This window comes from Dendroctonus ponderosae, unplaced genomic scaffold (genome assembly GCF_020466585.1).
Source record: "Dendroctonus ponderosae isolate FM_Combo_2020 unplaced genomic scaffold, Dpon_F_20191213v2 Dpon_F_20191213_8, whole genome shotgun sequence".
NCBI classification, from domain to species: Eukaryota; Metazoa; Arthropoda; class Insecta; order Coleoptera; family Curculionidae; genus Dendroctonus; species Dendroctonus ponderosae.
Genome location: NW_026019016.1, coordinates 8,848,834 through 8,869,560, shown reverse-complemented (window position 1 = coordinate 8,869,560; position 20,727 = coordinate 8,848,834). Strand labels below are relative to the sequence as shown.

General features: G+C 32.2%; 2 protein-coding genes across 4 annotated transcripts in view; one reads left to right on the top strand and one right to left on the bottom strand.

Annotated features, from left to right (window-relative positions):
* LOC109534465 (protein cab-1) overlaps positions 1-20,727 on the top strand; it is a 69,264-nt gene that overhangs the window by 26,282 nt on the left and 22,255 nt on the right. The window contains exons 3-11 of one of the 3 annotated variants that reach the window (XM_048669013.1): positions 457-613; positions 4,150-4,251; positions 4,313-4,393; positions 4,452-4,520; positions 4,752-4,871; positions 6,292-6,565; positions 7,820-7,955; positions 8,007-8,153; positions 15,247-15,547. In XM_048669013.1, coding sequence (XP_048524970.1) covers positions 457-613; positions 4,150-4,251; positions 4,313-4,393; positions 4,452-4,520; positions 4,752-4,871; positions 6,292-6,565; positions 7,820-7,955; positions 8,007-8,153; positions 15,247-15,298 — 1,138 coding nt within the window. In that variant the 3' untranslated portion in view covers positions 15,299-15,547. Of the gene's footprint in view, positions 1-456; positions 614-4,149; positions 4,252-4,312; positions 4,394-4,451; positions 4,521-4,751; positions 4,872-6,291; positions 6,566-7,819; positions 7,956-8,006; positions 8,154-15,246; positions 15,548-20,727 lie in introns of those variants that run through there. The other 2 variants (XM_048669012.1, XM_048669011.1) reach the window with 2 other exon arrangements.
* LOC109534467 (probable galactose-1-phosphate uridylyltransferase) lies at positions 10,483-18,173 on the bottom strand. The gene is made up of 3 exons (XM_019900148.2): positions 17,963-18,173; positions 11,269-11,608; positions 10,483-11,217 (listed from the first exon to the last, which is right to left on the bottom strand). Exons 1-3 carry the CDS (start codon positions 17,979-17,981, stop codon positions 10,536-10,538), a joined length of 1,041 nt encoding a protein of 346 aa, XP_019755707.1. The 5' UTR covers positions 17,982-18,173; the 3' UTR covers positions 10,483-10,535.

Genomic DNA, 20,727 nt, shown 5'->3' with positions numbered 1-20,727 from the left:
GTAAAATACTCCAAAACTGTTGGCGATTTTCCTAAAAGTGACCCAGCAAATTAACGATGTTTTAATGAATTTCTTCAGTCAATTAAGTAACTAATAAAGCCGAAAAAGTGCTTTTTGTTTTCTCATAACATGGTTTTCAACCAGATGCTTTTTTGAAAATGTTTAAATGTAAGTTGAAATGTTGTGTTTTTCTGGATATAGACGGAGTTTCGTAATGGATTGCAAACTAAATCACATTTAAGGCGTAAATTTTAATTTACAGCAAATGTTTCCCAATATTTAAATTTGGTTTAAAGTAGCCAAATATCTTTATATTATAAATACATGAAAACAAAGCGTTAGTTTATTTATAAATCTGCTTGGTATATAAACTTTTCATATACTTAAACTCTCCTTACTGTTTCAACAGCCATGATAGTTCATATCATTTAAGAATGTACTTAAACAAAAAATTAGTTTTCATGTTTTCAGGAGGAATCAAAAATACCAAACGCTCTTAGGATCCCTTATTGCAAATCGTCCAGATCATGCTGATAACTACGAGCGAATCGCTCCAGGCCTATCACAATATACCAGAGAGGAAGAAAAAGAACAGCTCCATGATTATGATAATGTAAGTAGGTATAGAGATGACCAAACAGGAGTAAATTTCAGAAAATATATTAACTGGCCACAATCGATTTGAAAAAATCAGGTAGTTCAGTTTCAAGTTCGTTAGTATCGATCAACTGGGTTCAATTTTCAAAATTCCCTACTTTAATGAGATGGAACAATGGTTACAATTTTTTTCAAATTTGCAAAATGTGTTAAATACATACTATCGAAACATGGTGGTGCTGACAATGATTTTTCATAAACTAGACTTAACTAAACCTAAAGAAAATTTTTCAAAAACCATGTTGATACAAAGAAATTAAATTGGCTCGCTCGTCGTGTGCTTTGCAATACACATTATTGAACAATATGGGACGTCGTAAAACCGTTTTAAGGTCCACCGGTATAAATAAAGATCGTAACGATATTGATATTCTTTTGATGGCAGAGTTTTTCACATATGCTCGCTTTGCAATTGCAACGATGGTAGGAAGATAAAGTAATAAAAATGATCCAAAACCTAATGCGACAATTTTTTGCTATATACGTAGCCAACCAGAGTAGCGCTGTAAAATTTACCGAAACTATTTGAAACTGATTGATTTTCTACTCATATTACACGTACTGCAGTGAGCTATTTATTTCAATGATAAATTCTTTGCAGCACAAATAATGAACTTTACTAGGAGGTATGAAACAGAATACTTTTATATCACTTTAATTCTTTTTGGTTATAAAATAGTTCATTATTGGTCTAATGCGACTACAGCGTCCACCCAATTATTTTGAATATGTCCCATTTTAAAGCGCAGTGTTTCAAGAACAATTTCAATCCGAATTTCTAATTGTTCATTTTCTACACGCCTGCTGAGTAGGAGTTAAAATAAATTTTCTCCTGGATCACTCGAAGGTAATACATTCCCCATTCCGGCTTATTATTGGCAACACCTACGTCGTGAGTTTATTAAACTTCCATATAATCCGACACAATATTAGGAAATATATTTACTCCTGATGAGCGTCCCAATAGAACAATTGCTGTGGGCGTAACGACAGTGATTATGGAAATAAATCCAATTTGTTATCGCCTTCGCAATTGCTTGTTTTGGACATCCCCAAACGAAGGGTGAAACACGATGCGAGAAAAACAAAATGAAACAACACTCAGGCATTTTTAGATTAAAATCTCCGCAACAAATTTGTGGCTCATAAAGTGGCCAGACAAAGAGGAACTACGACGGCAACAAACCTTGGGGGAAAAAATGAAAACAACAATAAATATGCTTGGCAAAGGAGTCCCAAAAGAGCTGATGTCACCCCGTCGACTTTGATAAAATCCCCAATTTTTTTATTTACCCACATTGCGATACCAGCGGAATATCAAATAACCCACACGGCGACCGTCTTAACAGAATACGTTTTAAAATGACTCAAAATATGTTACGGAAAGTCTGCCAAAGGCGTGAGACTACTTGTTTATGAGCTTTGTCTTTGAACTAAGATGGCTCACTTGAAAAGAGACTAACCAGCCAAACTTCATTGGCTCGAAGGCTTAATAAAACTACTCACATAGCGCCAAATGTGCGAAGATGATGTGAATATCTTACGACGAAATGCTCATTCGTAGGATGAATTGCATTTATATAATAACTAATTAGAGCTGATGACAAATTCGAATTGATTAAATTGCAAAGTAAATTAATAAAGGTGACGCATTATTAATAAAATTATTCCTAATTACCAACGTACTTCATTAAAAAGAACTAAAATATTTGAACAAAATCTTTTGATTATTCGAATATTTTGTTTCTTCTTCGGGAAGATTTTAAAACCACATGCTAAGCATTTATTGGAATTTCATATATTATGTCAAATAATGTATAGACTATTTGGGATATAAGTGGGAAATAATCGCAGATTAAAGACAAAATTCACAAAAACTATCTTTAACGTTTTCTAAGACTCCCTACAATTAATAAGTAGTAAACCTGTAACAGCAGCGTAAGAATAATAAAGAAATGATCATACAAACGCCAATTCATAGCGAAACATTAGTCCATTTGCTACTCATTAAAGATTGGGAAAAACTGTAATAAAAATACCCAAAACATTTTTTCAGAACTTCGTGAAAACACTAAGGAAATAATCAGGTGGATTGATCAATCTTATGATTTTTCAGGTATAGATTTAACCTATTGTCGTCATTTAAATCAATAAAATTTATTCGCATTTAAGAAGATTTCAAAACGGAAAATGTATTTTCCTTATTAGTGSTTTTTATTAGTGTATTTCTTAGTGCWWWWGCACACTWMSACAAGAGTTACAGTTTTACATAAAATCAAATGAAACTTTCTGAAGAATGAAAAAKTARCATTAAAATCAAACATATAAATTTAGATTTTCCATTCTAGAACTACTAGCAACAAAAACCATCGGACATAATTATGAAAATAATGATAAAATAAAACGGAGTCACAGACCATCAATAATAAAACAACGTCACAAATTGAAATCCGAATGAAAATGGAATAAAATAACATTAAACTGTTTTTCAAGTTAACGTGATAATTAAGTAAAGAATTGTCTCGATTATTTGTCTGGAAGACTAAGTTATTTAAAATATATCTTGGGAATTTGCGAAAGAAATTTATGAATTAGATATTTAGTTAAAACTTAAAATTAATATATTTCTGGATAAGATTTGAATTGTCGTTCCATTTATATTGATTTACTTATGCATCAAATATCGGGACCTACGTACTTAGAGAACGATTTTTAACATAAGTGGAATTCTGCTATTTATTGGATTCAATACCGAAGCCTATAGCTTCAACGGTACAAAGTTCACATGAAATAAATTATCAACGTTTGAAAAATCAATAAACGAACAAATTATGTAGTTACGTGTTTGCAAATTTTGAAAAAAAAATTAAAAAAAAATAGTAATTAATTGATATTGACAAAATATATAAAAGAAGGGTTAATTGAGGATGATTTTCTTCCTTGGGGATTGGGAATGGACAGTGCAGAAAAAAGAAAAACTTTTTTAGCTGCCAGGCTTTGGGCGATTTATTGCCGCCTTCTTCAGGGTGCTAATTTTTTCTCATGAGAAGACTTGGAACCCTCCAGAATCCTAATGTTACTAAGGTCTGATGAAACGTCTTATTTTAATGGCTTTTATCGTATTACAAGGGCGGAATTATTTTACAATTGTTCACCTGTGACTCAGGTGGATCGGTCGAGACTATCACTTACAAAATATGAAACGTAGTTTTGGATAACAAGATAAATCAATTTGTTCAAGAACTGTTTCATTTTGTATCTACACATTTCTCCATTTCAATATCTGGATGAAAACTCGCTTAAAACGCTCAATATTAAATAGGCGTTATCTTTACAGACTTCAATATAAATTTATATGCTTGATGAAATTTTAACCGTTCCTGATGTTCATTTAAATATTTGCCCCTTATATTTGCTTTATTGTGTAAATGCTGTATTGCGTGAACGATAAGCTGGGACGTTTTATTTTAATTAATGGTCACTTTGTTTTAGGTTTACACGGACTTAAATGATGAAGACCAAGATGAAGAGCGACAAGAATCCGCTTATATGCCAGTATTGCCTGGGCACATTCAAGCTCTAGAACATGCTCAAGTATGTTTTAAAATCCACCATAAATGTTAATAAATAAATTTAAAAGAATCCTTTTCATTAGGTGCCTCCGGCTTACGTGGACGATGTGCCCTCATTTATAAGAGTGAACGATATGCCTGCAATAACTGGCTTCGATAACAGAGTACGTTTTTTGCCTTTAATTTCAAAGAAAACTTGGTTATTCTTAACGATAATTTCAGGACTATGAAGCACTTAATGAACCCCGTTCGAGAGAAGAAGCACCAAACAAAATGGGTTTGTTCGAAAATGTAAGTTCAGCTCCAAAAGAAAAGTAATGTTATAAAGTGGAGAAACATTATTTTTTAATTCAATCCTTTTTTCACCTATAAAATTTCTATTATATGTTTTGATTCAATAAAATGCTAAAATATTTCTTTTGATTTCTGCACGTTACCGTGCTTACTTCTACATTGAATTTTCTATTAATTGCTTAAAGTAGTGCTATTTCAGTATTAAACAGCTGCTTTTATTTTTTGTAGGAATATACAGAACCAGAAGATTTAAACAACAGAGACAAAGAACTGATAGAGAGCAGAATAATATCATATAAGCCTAGTTTTCCACGGATAGTTACAGAAGTGCCACCTTTCACAGAACACGTAAGTACATATAAACCAGTTAATTATTGCACATTAGCAAAGCAATTATAAACACAGTTACCTTTTAGAAAAAAACTATTTTAGGACGAAGACAATAAAATAATTTTTCGTAGTCCCACATTTTATATTACACCCAACAGTTACTTTGCTGAGATTTTTTGTTTTAATTAATCCCTATAATATAAATGCTTTTACAAGTTTTAGCACTTTAATTGAATCCTGATTTTTGCTCAAGTTTCTTTACTTTTTCATTTAACTGAAACTAATTTTATGTGTGACTCAATACTACTTTTCGATTTTATTGCCGATGTTTTATGCGAGTTATCTAATTTTCTCCAATTTAAAGTATCTTTTGTTTTACTAATTGAAATAATTTTTCTTATCTGTTAAGGATATTGATGTTCATCATAATTATGCCACTATGTTTATTTGCCGAGTTATGCAGTTTTTGTATCATATTTTACGGTCTTTTGTTTCCACCATTAAAGTTCTTTAAAGGCATTTTCAGTTTTAACGGCAGTTCTATTGTTACGAGAGTGCTATCAAATGTATTATAATTTGAGAAAAGTCGAGAAATAGATTAAATTTTCAAACAAATTATTTCCTTAACTCAAATTTATCGTCTACAAAATTATATCACAATGCTACAAAAAACCAAAATGCTGTTCAAAATTGTCTTTTTAACTTTCATAAGTTTTACTTCATCAGCAAAATGCTTTATTGTATTATAAAAAACACTCACGCCTCGCTTCTAATATTAATTTTCAAAAAATGTGCAAAAATTAGACGCATTTTTGCAGCATACAAAAGCGTTGCTGTTATTGCTCTATAAACCAATACAAATATAGTGATAAATAAATGTAATAATTCACAACAACGAAGAAACATAATAATAGTTCAATATTTGAATTGATTGTCATTTTAATAAATTAACTGTCCTTAAATATGGACGGTTGTTACGAAAATTTATTTAAAAACAACTAAACTTTTAAAGAATTTAATAAATTTGATGTTGCGAAATTATCGTCATCAAATATACGGAACAATCCCTAAAGTGAAAGCAAATATACATATACACCTAAAAAACGGTTGATGAAAAAATGGATTGAAAACGGACGCCCGGCACCGAACCAATTACTTCAAGAGTATACAAGAGTATAGAAAAGTTGTTGTTGTTTACATTATATTTGAATAAACTGACTCAGTTTTGCTATAATCAGAAGTTAAATACATATTTGTGAACAACAAATTAGTTTAGTTTTCATGAACGTGCCTGACAATTGCAAAAAAACGTATTTTGGAGAACGACAAAATCTACCAAATAGACTTTGAAATGCTTTGCTAAATGTATCTTCAGTTTGCCATCAAATACTACTACACAAGTTAAACCTACAATGACGACAAACATTTTTTTTTATAGAAATCGGACACTAGTGAAGAGGAACAAATTATGGAAGAAAATCCAGCTCCAAAACCATCATTTCCACCGGCATATTTTCCTCGCCTGGTCGCTCCCGATCTTCCAGTCAATTATAAGATAGATGGCTTTGAATTCGGGTTACATCACAAGCCTCAGAACGACAGATTCAAGTTTAGAGATAATCCCGATGTCTTGAAACACGTATCTTTAGATACGCCCAGCGAGTTGGGTTTTGGACCGATCGATCCTAGATTTTATCAAGAGTTTCCAACAGGTAATTTGTTATTTATCGTTACACGACAGGGCTTTTAAGGGAAATGATACTTTCTATTGTTGGAGAAAAGTAAACGGTTCAAAAAGAGTTAGAGGAGATCAAGGGCTATTTAGTTTTTATGATTTTTTTGCACGCTTCTGTTTCCTTCAGTTTTTATTCTTTCTTTGTTTTTTCAACATTTTATTTAATCAGTATTTCGAGAAAAGGATTTGGTTGTTTCGGTCTTTGTCTGAATATTTGCTAATTTTTAGTAAAATTACCAGCATTTTCCTATTTCAGAAACTTATTTTTAGCTTAAAGATTTAGTATCAAAACGATTATATGAAAACAGCTCAATCAGATATTCCGCAGAAATATTTTTAGTTAGTTGGGTAAGACAAAGTGCACTTGGTTTCTCAACTCTTCTAACTCATGATTCATTTTTGCCGCTTTGAAAACCGGATGAGAATGAGTGGATATTTCACGCCAAATCAAATATATTCAATGAAAAAAACTAGCATTTATAGGATTTAGAAAATACATTTGTACTAAAAAAATTATTTTCAGCAATTTTCTTTCAAAGTAAATATTTTGAGCAGAAGCTCACTCTTCGACAACGGGGGTAAATTTTCTGTATAATTGACTTCTTAGGAATTAAACAAATGAGTCGATAATAAGAAATAATTGGTTTTTTACAACACTGACACTTTGAAAAGGTGAATTCTCCGAGTTAAAAGCGTAGAAAAACTTTCAGTTAGTTTACTCAACTATAAACCGTGTATATTTGTATGTAAAAGTGAATCGTTTTGATCGTATTTTAGATTTTTCTCTTACTTTAATTCATGAAATAAGAAGGCACGCGGACGATTTTCAAAGCAATATAATGGAGAAACGATCAATCCCGAATTAATGATTTTCACAATTTAATTAATTACCAAAACTATCCTGAGAAATTTCTCGGGAAAATATAACTTAGAGAATGACATACTAAATGCGATACTTCGCCTTCTTTGCAAATGCAGTTTAGTGCTCGAAACGCCAGTCTTCAAATGTTCTCTACTTCATAGTAAAATCTCTTGAAGATTAAATGGAGTTACAATGTAAATGATTGATTGAGAATCAATCAGAATTAAATTAATCTAAAATAAATCCATCAAGCTAAATATATAAAACTCCCAATATTAGAACGAACAAGCAGCAATACTTGCTTTCAAATATTGCTTATCTTTTGTGAACTGATGATCCAAAACGAGTAAACTTAAAAATCTCTTCCAGATCAAAAAGATATTGCTCCAAAGCACAACACAGTTCATCCGTACCTCCGAAAAATTCCTTCTTCTTCCAACATTGATTCCAGAGACAATTCGCACCTGGAGACTGAAGCTCCTCCTGATGACGAACCGGATCGAGAGTAAGTGGAGCATGGAGCTATGGAATGTTGGCAGTAAAAAGTCAATTTCAGGTTTTTCAACAGCAAAGATGTAGAAGTGGTACCATTCATGCCCGATACAGAGCCAGATTCAACAGGAGTTTACATAATAGCAATCGTAGCTGGAATCAGTGCAGCAGCAACAGTGGGACTTATAGCAGTGGGCATTGGTTGGTACAAGTAAGTTTCTTTGAATACTTAATATCTTCAAATTCACTTCTATTTTCCCATCAACTGAGTTTTGGGGAATATTTTTTTATTATGTTTTACTAAAATGCAACATTCGAATTTGGTATTTCCAATATCAAAACATGAAATTCTGATTTAACAGGAAACAGTTATAGTGTGTCTGCTTGAATTGAATTGAAACGATGCAACTTGCAACCGATATGGGAAACTAATCTAGTTTGGGCAACAGAACACTCTCATAATATTTCTTCATCCGGTTTCGATGTATTTTTTTCAAAATCATTGACATGTTACAAATTATCTACCTGTCTAGTAACGTCTTTAGCAATAATCAAGAGGGTTAAAATCCGGAGATCTGACAGGCGAAATAATACTTGAATGGAATACACCTGCTATTAAACGTTTCAGCATGAAAAGTATTTTGGAGGTATAAAATGGTACTATTGGATTATGAGGACTTTCGTTCTCAACATCAGATGGCAGATCATCGCTTGAATTTATATTAAAATCTGCAATTTTAACACATGACTTTGACAATGATCGACAGAGTTATTACCGCACTAGTGCGTTAATAAACATCATTACATTTGAAAGAGTGCCAAATCGTAGTCATTATATAACAGTTGTAGATAAAAGTAATAAAAAGATATAAATATTGAACATTAGTAACATGGATCAGGGGCGCTCTGTATTTAAGACTCAGTAATTTGTGAAAGCCAGAGGCCAAATAAATCGACCGCCCTACAATGAGTATTCAATGTTCTTGTTGCATTAAACAATGACGTTTTTGTCAAGAAGTTTGTTGAAAGATTTGGTAAGTGAAACGCGAGGGAACATCACAGAGCGACTAGGAACGTGAACGTAAAGAATGAACGTTTCAAATTAAAAAGATATATTTTTAAAACGAAAAACCAAATTTTACTGTTACAATCAATGTAAAATTTACAAATATTAGTTAGAAGCTGTAACATCTGGTATAGTCTTCGATCTTTTACCGGTGGAATTTTGAATTTGGCAGTCGGAAGTTGTGGTCAAAACCTCCTGAAATACATTTTATTTACTTTAAGAACATATTTTCCACATATGTAAAATGATCCTGTTAATCAAATTCTTAAGGACCAATGGCTCAGCCCGCAGCATGTTCAGAAAGCGCTTGAGACTGGTTATCCTGTCCGAGTAGAATTTTGCAGATCATGTTTAGAAAGGGAAGGAAATTTTACCTCGATTTTACAGAAAGTACTTATATTCCGATGAAGCCCGATTTACTCTACCTGGACTAGTTACGGCCCATAATGTGCATATTTCAAACGATGAAAACCCACATGCCTTTATCAAAACAAAAAAAAAGTTGTTATGAGCGTATAAATGGGCATAATTATATATGGGATAAACGGAAATTTCTAAATAATTTAACAAAAAATTACTTTTAAACATTTATCGACTTTGGTGGAGCTGAAAAGGAACACTTGAATAACGTATTTCCAAATAAGTTAATTGGCCGAGATGGATCTACGTACTGGTCACCCCGGGCTGAACACTTAAATCTCTTGGATTTTTTTCTTTGGGTCACCTCGAAGCATTAGTTTACTCTATTTCTGTTAACATCAAAGAAGGGCTGTGTTAACTTAGCTTAAGCTTAAGTTAGGATAATTAAAAAGAGTAGGAAACTTAAGCTAACATTATGATAAATGACCATATGTATGTTAATCCGGGCGCAACTAAAAGTGCATAGAGACAAATCGCATATATTTTAAACATGATTCTTAGTTATTGATAATAAAGTTCGATTTTATTTTAGGTACTGCTTTCAATATTATGTGTTTCATAATTAAGAAAAGTGCTTTATTGAAAAAACTGTAAAATATATTTTTAAAAAAATGCACCGTTTTTGCAGAAGAAAATCTGTCTTTATCTGCAGTTAGATCTGCTTTATCATATTTCCACATTTCATAATACCGTTAGATTTGTACTTGGTAGACCTCACCTGTACAATACCTTGATTTACGATAAAGTTTCTATCAAAAAAAACGTCACAAACGACAAATATGCTTATTAATAATCACGAATAAATTTAATTTTTCCTTTTGTTTCTTTGAAAGTTCCTAATTCCATAAAAAAGCCAGATCGGAAAAAAATATGTGAAGTACTGGCCTTATTTTCAAGTCTTATATAAACCTATCATTGTTGACAAACAATTTTCAAAGATTCAAACAAAATAGCAAACTACTCTCACCTAAAATCTTGGAAAATCTTGTGAAACAGTTAGTTGGGTACTTATTCTCCCTATTTAGTTTCATTTATGAAAAAACCAAAAACATAATTTTCAAGTGTCATCAACCATTTAATAACAATAATTAACATTGAGATTGTTGTTTATTGAAATCTCGTATCATCTTGCGCCCTCAGCATTGCGGCTGCCTTTTCAGGAGTTAAATCTCTTTGGGCTTGAGCCAAAAGTTCATACCCAACCATGAACTTTCTGACTGTTGCCGATCGCAGTAGAGGAGGAAAGTAGATACCATGAAAAGTCCAATGTGGATGGGACTCTGCGAGCTGAGGACCGGTAGGGGCTCCATGCCATCCCATCGAATAGGGAAAATTGCATTTGAATAAATTGTCGTATTTGGCTACCAATACTTGAAGAATTCGGGCTAATGCTTCTCTTTGAACTTCGTCGGTATCGGAAAAGCGTTCGATTTGTTTTTTTGGCAAAATCATTGTTTCAAACGGCCAAATGGCCCAGTAAGGGACCACTACAATCCATTCATTGTTTTCGGCTACTAGTCTTTCCTGTTTTTTTATTTCTTTTGCTACGTAGTCTTGCAGTAGAGGCCTTCCGTGCTTTTGAAAGTAGGATTTCAAATTATCATCTTTAATCCTGGCTTCATTTGGTAAAAAACTGGATGCCCAGATTTGGCAATGAGGATGGGGATTGGAACAACCCATCATTTGCCCTCGGTTCTCAAACAACTGAACCCATAGATATTTCTTACCCAGCTCTTGTGTTTGTCTCACCCATTCGTTTATTATATCCACTACTTCCTTCGTTGACAAACTGAGAAGCAACTATTAATTTCTCAAGTTTCATATACCAACCCATACCTACCTAGTTAAATACACATCTGAGTAGGGATGGTAGCACATGACTTTGCAAGTGCCCTTAGCACTTTTAGTCTGGAACAGCGGATCCTCTGACTCTTCAGGTTCCGGCCCTTCATCAAGCAAAGCGGGAAAGTCATTTGTAAATACATAAGTGGATTCGTATTTGGGAGTTTGCACTCCTGAGGCTCTCACCACCCCAGGACATAAAGGATTTGTGGGGTCAAAACGTGCTACTCTTTCTACGGCTGGTATTTCAGTTTGACCGCTCCACGGTCTTAAAGCTCTATGTGGGGAAACCAAAATCCATTCGTCTTTCAAGGGATTGTACCTTAAGTGTTGGTGTTCTGGAATTAATTTTAACAGGAATCGGTTTAGTAGGAAAATATTAAACAAGGCAGATAAAGGATTACGTATTTAGTAAGTGATAAACTTAAAGCAATTGAAGAATTAGGGCGAAGCAACTGGTTGAAGAAGCAACTGATGAAGAAAGTTTTTAAAAACTTATGCAATGAAGATTTCGATCTATGAAATGGTAGCAGTCGATATATTATTTGAGGAGAAATAAAATTAACTAGAAATATTCGAATAATCGGCGAACATCAAGTTCCAATAAGAGGCTCCATAATACTGAGTTTGGTTAACTTCCCCCTTCGTTCCCATTAGAAACGCAAGTACTTTTACAAAAGAAGCGTGTAAAACGTGGAAAAAATTACATTTTAATAATCTATTAAAGCAAAGATAAGTTTAGATAATTATTTGTTTCTCGAGTATTAGTGACTAGGCAATAGCTAAAATGACAAACATTAAAGTAGATTCTTAAGCAGTTATTGCAACTGTATTTGTTCATGCATATCGTACGTGATTTGCCAATGAACAATGTCTGAGATAAGAATAAGTTGAATGAGTTTTATTACATCTATTTTGATAATATTTTAATACACAGTAATGTTTTGTTGTATTTTAATTTAATTCGTTATAAAACTACCGTCGAAGGCTTTTAAGATTCATTCAATATCAATAATGTCTTGAACCGAATGTAGCAAAAGTTCACGAGAGAACCCAACTGAAAAGCTCGAGGATATATAAATTCAAAGACACAGACTTAATAGGTACTAATTATTAGAAAAAAGTACAGCAACAGAAATTAAAACTGTTTAATTCTAATGATTTATATTTCTCAAAGGTTCAGTTTTTGGAATAATTATGAGTACATTTATTTATAAGTACCTTATGTCAATACCAATAAGTTCATTTATGTAATAATTCCTCAGATTTATTATTAGATATATAAGCAAATAATCATTAAATCTTACTTATAATCGAACAAAAAACCAGTTCAGGAAATACATTTTTTTCCAACATCAAAAAATGCATCTACTTCGAACTGAAGCTTATGCAAAACCTGCTCAGAACTCAATCTTATATCTGCAAGCTTTACAAACAGAAACCCAGGCCAGATACAAATTATAAAAATAATGAGAAAATAGGCGAATTTTAAAACAAAATAATATTAAGTATTTTTCAAAAATATCCAATTAATTTGCCGTCGTTGAAACATTTGCAACTTAAAAGTTCTCTATGAGTCACAGAAGGTCTAAATGCAACAACAATTTTTTTCACTTTAAGTTAATTTTAAATCAGTTATCCGTAGGGTTTTATTAAGGAATTTTAGGAAAGTTTTCCTAAACACAGGCGAACGATTTTTTAAATTTATATACGGGTTTCTACTGGGTTCAACTGCAAAGTATTTGAAAATTCGCCAATCCCTTTATTTTGAATTAAGAAAAATAAATCATTAATTCAAGAACAATATTTTTGAGTTCAATGTGCATTTTTGAATAAAACCAGAACATCAGTTCGTGTTAATTCAAAGATCTGTAAGTTGCACATTATTTAAAATCAAGATCCGAAAAGGTTATCGGATATTGGCTCGGGCGTGCCCATGAAAAAAAGTTGAAACCATTAAGATCTTTATTCGACATCTAAAGGGCCTACCCATTGAGATAAATACTGTATTGCCAATTAAATTTTCCACCGAAGAAACAGATAAGGAAGTAGGAGATTGAAAAGCAAATTGCCGGCTTTTTGCATTGAAAGTGCGCATTATTTTCCCCGGAAATGTGTAAAGTTGGGCAATAATATCAGGTATAAAGCTCTCAACTCTTATACTTCGTGCTCAAAGCGGAAAGGAAAAGAATAATGTAACCGTAATAAGCTTGCAAATCGAGCTAATTTAATCAAAGTCTGTAATATTATTCTTGGTTCTTGTTAAGCTTAATGTTCTCTCTAAAAAAGTAGTTTCAACGAGTTATGTTTAATTTATCCCAGACGTTCAATGGAGAACGGGTTCCATTTAGCTTATCATTTTTTTCTATTAGAACCTAAAGAAGTAAGCACTCTTACGGTAATACAGGCGTCTATTGCTTCTTTCATTATTATTTGCGTTATTGAGTTTTTTAATTTGTATTTGATTTTAATTTATCCTCAAAAAAATGTCGGGGACATTCTTATTCCATCTGGATAAAATTTATTTTTTCACTGGCTAACAGTTGTCGTTTTGAAACCAATAGTAATACTTTCACAAAATACTATTAAAAATATCGTTTTCCTAACGATAGATGATTTTTTTAAGTATGCCAGAGCAACATTTTTTTTATAATTAACTAAGGATTTTAGATAAACGGTTTTAAAACAGAAGAATAGTTCCGCTATTTTTTACTCTTGATTTATAATGCATGCAGCTTTCATTTTAATTCATCTTTCTTATCTATCTCCCAAACAGCTTTTGCAATCTTAAAAAGCTTTCGAAAGTATAAATTTCGGAAACACATACCTGTAACTGACAGCTAGATTGCGTCTGTGGTTTAATTTTTACACAAAATATCCAAAAAATGCCTGACAATACAAAGTTATGATTTTCCAAATTCTACGTACTTTGAAATTATTTTTTACGCGAGATAAGTATTTAAGTGGCTATCAAGACCAGCTCAGTAATTTGTCTGTTTCTGCTTTTTTCAGCTTTGCCAATAAATTATTTGCGCTTTGTTCATTATCAAAGTGTGCTTTAAATTAGATATACTGGGAAAAAGTGAATTCAATAAAATGTAAGCACAAAGAGCTTATTAAAAATTCTACAAAGACAGACAAACTTTGAATGACCTAACGTTTAACTTTTAAAGTCCCATAGGAAATTCTTCTGAAAAGAAAATAATGGTAAAATAAAAATATTGAGATTTTACTTTAAAGGTTTTAAGGTAAGTTCTCTAGTTTCAATAGGGATGATAATAATATTCGCTCTTTAAATTTGCACAAAACAGTAAGACTCGATGCAATTCCAGAATTTCCTTACCGAAGTTTACCGCTTACGAATGCGAACTAATTGTTCATAAGTAGAAATTAAAATTCCAAAAACATGCTGAAAGCAAAAGTAAGAAAATTAACACACATCTGTGGTCCAGAACCAATACGAAATGGTAAATTAATGAGTGATTAAAAAAATATAATTTTAAATGTCGTTTTTGATTCTATCTTGTCTTACGACTTTCACTTTAATTCGAGTTAACTGTTTAATCGTTTACATTTATGTTGATCCAAAACATCCATAGAACTAGTTAATTAATAACAACAATTAGGAGGCAAAAAAACTGTAAGGATTGAAAAAAAGCTGATTTGAAAAAATCACGTTTGTTATTAAATGTAAACTGCAGTAAAAGTATTTGAGAACTTTTGCTAATAGAAATATATTTCAAATTTAACTGTGTTTATACAACAGAATATGTTTGAGATAAATTTTCATTATTGTTCCAACTGATGAGATTAATTTCGAAAGTAACATTTGTAGTTGATCTAAATTTTCACTCGATCTTGAAACGCAATTAGGCTGACTATTAATCTTTAATATACTGTAATTATTATACATATTTTTTGTTTTATGTCGATGCATCCATCGATCAGTTTCCATCATGTCGTTTTTTGCTTTCAGATGCGTGAACGGGAGACGGCGGAGTGGAGTTGATGGATGCATCGGCGAATAAAAATCCCGCGAATAAGTATTCCAATATTATTCAATTAACCATATCAACGTGTCTTGCAGTTCATATATTTGTGAGTGTTTAATTAATGTAAATGTAAATATGTGTTGAAATTAGCTACTAAATGAAATACTCTGATGATACTATTTATTGACTTCCATATTACTTATATTATAATCAGACATGACAATTATATTACTATTCTGTGACTGTTCGGAATAACTCGACAATAAAAATATTTCAAGTGATCAATCTGGCCGTTTTTGGTTTTATTGTTGCAATGTATTTAGTTCCATCAGCACCAATATAGGGGTGCTTGATTTTCTATGAGACTTTAATGAACAAAGCACTATCTAGATAACTGCGAAATAGGGCCTAGTGTCCTTTGGACACACTGTATAAAAAGCAGCAATATGTCACATAATTAATTTACTCTCAGCAAAGGTAGGTTTGGTTGCATCATTAATAATAAAGGTAACACCGGCAGGTCTAGTGTTTGCCGGTCTGGGATGTATTTCACTAATAATTAAAATATTCCCGAGTTGAATTTCGCACCCTTCAGTGAAACAGGATGGATTATATTAAATCTGCAGTAGACAGGGTCACTCCTAAGTTAATGATTTTTTTAACTGCATAAAGCGAATGACCCGGCAGCAAATGGTGAGAGGAACACTCAACAAGGTAATTTTACAGCAAAAATTAGTGTGACAAGTTTCAATAACGGTTTTTTGATAACTCAATAATAGCGAAAATATGATACAAACGAAGCAAAGTGAGATTTTAAAAATAATATAAAAAAATAAATTTTTGCAAGACTTGTTTCTTGGTTATCCGATAATTATCAAATTTAAAATACTTATGCGCTATTATCCACACCCCGCAAGAGAATTTTAAAATAGAATTTCTCAAAAACGGCTCATTTTATAGAGATGTGGCCAGAAAACCATTTTTAGGCAAAAAGCTTTGCTCATTAAATAAATGATAAAGGTCAGGTACAAATGATAATACAAAAGAGGGGGTAGCGAACATAAGTAATGTGTGCCAATTTTTAAAACAATAAAAACGCTATTTCAAAGGAAGTATTTTTAAATCACACTTAAACGTCCTGTAGATTCATTAATGTTGAGTGAATTTTCGCAGCAGTGGTATAGGAACTTATCACACTCATTTTTGCTGTAAAACTGTGGTCATACAGTGTTGCTAAGTCAGTTTGCTAAGAAGAGTTGGTCAAACAACAGTTTTTCTCAAAAAACCTAAAAGTAAGAAAGTACACTAATAATCAAGAAATTATCCAACAATATTGTAAAACAAATTTTTTAAATGCTGACTTCTATGTTTATTCTATTCTACTCGGAGTTCATATCGTTTGCACGTTTCAATCAATGTTGTATGTTATTGTAACATGTTTATTCAATTTCTTGCATTTAAAACTAGCAGTTCACTAAACAGCTTTCACTTTTAAAAAAGTTTAGACTTTGTACCTTCCTAGCAGTGTCATCAAAGTGCGACCCTTGCTCCTCATCCAACAGTTAGAGTTTTATAAATATTGTTTAACAAGCCAGAAATGCTGGTGATTTGTGAAAATATCGTGGAGAGCGAACACAAGACCAACAAAACACGAAAATGTGGAGGAAGGTCCAACAAAGAGCACGCGACTGATTACAAATGCGCCGGAACGAATTTTTAAAAAGTACGGGCAAAATCAGTTGTATCCTTTTCATTTTCAATATGTCTAAGCACTACAATCTGAAGACTTCTGAATGGTTATTTTCAACAACACGGACTTAATGCCGATTATTCAACAAAAAAGTCGCTACAGCGAAGCAATATTTGTTCTACATCACATTAACAATTTCAGAAATGCGATCAGGAATTCGAGCGAAGCATCAGTCACACTTAGCTTTCGAGGAAACACCTTTAAGGGTAAAAGCCTCTCGTGCTTGACAAACATCGGAAATAAATTAATTTCCTCGACAGCCTAAAATTGAACAGAACTTGGATATTTTAAATCTTGCTGCTGCCCACTTTTATAAAATACCAGCTCCTACACGAAAAGCTAATTTACGTCTAATTTGAAACTAAAATCTGGCAAAAATCCCACCAAATAATTTCGTACAGTTAGTAATTGGAATATCTTGACTAAATCTTATTAACTTCGACCTTTATATCTATTTCAGGCAATTCAGACATTTCGGCAAATTGCTGCACGAGTAGACATTCAGTTGCCAAACTAGTTACACTCAAACAGTATTCCATATATTGTTGAAATAAAGCAGAGATTAGCCAAAATACTATATTTTTAAATATCAAATACTTTTTTTTAATTGAACATAACATCTTTACTAGATTTTTATCTATAATTAATTAAATTATCACGTTTACTATGTTCCTAATCTTCAAGTAAGTACTTTATTTTAATTTGCCAGCAGCCACTCTGGTACGCCTCTGTTAATCGAAACAAAATAAATAATTTTACTTTAATTAATTAGTACAAGTGGTGTGTCGACTGAGATGGCGCACCGTTAAAATATGATCGACTTTAATAACTTGATGGAAAAAAGATGTTTTATTTCACATTACCGCCCGCTATTACGCTCAAGTAATTCTAGAGCTTTGTAAAGCTTGATAATAAATCATCGACGTTATAAATACCAGCAAATCACTTACCGTTTGGATTAAATGTCATTTTTGATACCAGTACTGTTAACTTTCTAAAAATAAACCATCTGAAACAACGAGTTTTAACCTTAAAACTAAGGCGAATTATGTGCTGGTATATCAGTTAGCCAAGCAAGCTGTGATCGAATATTTCTACTCTGTACACTCGAAGTTGATTACTGTTTAGTTAATCATTTAATGATAACAGTGGCGTTACATCGGCAGCATTGATAGACGCTTTAAATATTTTAAAAATTACCATAATAGCATTGTCTCACTTATCATTAGCGGAATGAAGGCCCATTTATAAACTTGATGTTGTCGTTACCGTTGCCGTTTGTGGCAAAAGTTAAAATATGAACGGTACATATATAGGGAAAAGCTGTAATAAGTAAATACACGCACATTAAAACGTTGCTTGATTTACCTAAAAAAAGTGATCTTTACAAAATAAGTATTAAAATGATATAGTAAAACTTTAATAGTTCAAAGTTGCAAGAAAATATTTAAAAAATAATCAACAAGTACTTCAAAAAAATATCCCTACAAATGTACACAGCTGCACATGCGAGCAGCATAAATGTTTCCAAAGTACAACTAATACACCCTGGTTGCCATCTACTTCTACACAATAACTGCTGTCCGGATCCAGATCGCTGAAATTCCCTTGAACCCCGATTTTTCTTCAAAAACAAAAAACCATTTAGTAGCTTAAATTTAGAAGAATACCTGCAAATCTGGTTTAATAATCTGATAAATTTTTACAATTAATGAATAATAAGCACGTATGGATGTTCAATCATCTAGGTACTGTTATACTCATATTATGTCTACTTACAATGTTACAGTATATTGAATAATGTATAAATAAATAATTAAATAAATCTTGATCTGGACCACTTACAGCCTGAAGGGCGGGGGACCGCAAAAACCGGGAATAGTCGAATGGATCCTGGCAACTGAAATTCCCTATTACGAATCGTTTGGCAAAAATAATTTTTTTAATGTCTTAAATTTGGAAATCTAAACCGGTAGGCCAGGACCACTTGCAACCTCTTAAGGCGCTATCGGCTAGACCATCACAAAATAATAAATATGATTCACATACCTGTAGGCCCTTTAGTCTGGATTCTGGGGTATTATTCACTTTAAAAGCAGCAAACATTTTAATTTACAGCAGCAAAATACTAATAATTGATATATTAGCTTCAAAGATAATTAAAGGTGTGTTCGCAACAGAACACCACATAATAAAGAAATCTGACTATTTAATAATTAATATGAAAAAACTGAGCGAGAAAAGAGAGAAAAGTTAAGCAATCCGATATAATACAAGAACCGTTTAGTTCAGAGTGTAATTGAACACAGGAAAACCGCAATAGTTCATAAAAAATACAATACACGACACAAAACCTGTAGTTCACAGGAGAACGACATTTAGCTTCCATTTATCCTATACAAACTCATGTAAAAACAGTTTACCAAAGAAAAAATCGAGTAAATGTATAAAAATGACTTGAAATTACTTTAAATTAGTTTTACAAAAATAAATTAAAAACATTGGAAAACCCAATAGAGAATCCAGAAACTCCCTCGTCGTTTCTCGTCGAATAAATATGACATGCAACAATATCATAAAATACAAATCAACAATATGAGACTAAAAGTTTTACATCTACATGGCAACCGGGGACAAAGTAATGCCAAACTTACCGAAAGCTGCATCGTGCCACCTGGAAAGAGAGAAGAAAATGTGTTTAAAACAGCAGAAAATCTAAAGCCAATTTACTTGAAAATCAGCAAAGCAAAGAGAGAGAAATATAAAGAATGCATAAAACATCAACTTCTTTTGGTAAACCTAAAATCAGTTCGAGCTAAGAGATTTATAGATAGAGAAGAGAACCTTACTAGCTTTCTGCAAGCTGGTGCTCCATCCACCATTTTTTTCCCTTTATTAATTAATCCTCCAATCCTCCAATTAATTATTAATTAATCCTTCAATCGTCAAAAAGGTTACACACACAGTGAAGAATTGAAACAATTTAAAAAGTGGCAATAATCCTGCAGTTAACGGAAAGGATGATCTACCGCACCCACTTGATTTTCACCAAATCACTCTATATTAGTAGTGTGAGATTTGATTACTTTTGAATACTCGTACCGACTAGTTACTTTTGGATTCAATACTCGTTACTTCGGATCAGTTATTCGAGTACTCATTCTAGTTGTAAGTCTTACGAAAGTCGAAGACCGATATTGGTATTTTATTAGTGCGCTTCAGATTTGTTACACGGACACTTTAGTCACACAAACCATATCCAACCGTTGAATTTATGATTTCCGTAATAAATAGGTATATTTACGTCTAAGACTAAATAATCAGACCATTTTTATTCATTTTAAGCCAGTTTTTATTGTACTCTCTATTGTTATTGTAGATATTGCCGCAGACATTTTGAACCCCCACGGTTGTTAATACCGACAGTATCTAAAAAAATTGTCTTTTTGAAAGCAAGTCATTTAACTGTGAACAAGATGCCACCCATCCATACATACATTTTGGCACAGTAATAATACAGTGCTACAATTATCAATTTTAATAACGTCTTTTTACAAATATGCAGTTTTGAAATAAGTTACAATTATCATGTTACATTATATAATATAAATGTAAATGTAAAAATATAATTGAAGTTCACCATGCGGCAGCGTGCAACACGTTTTTTAGTCAGTAGTATCATCGACCAACGTTGAAAATCAAACGCGACTTTCGG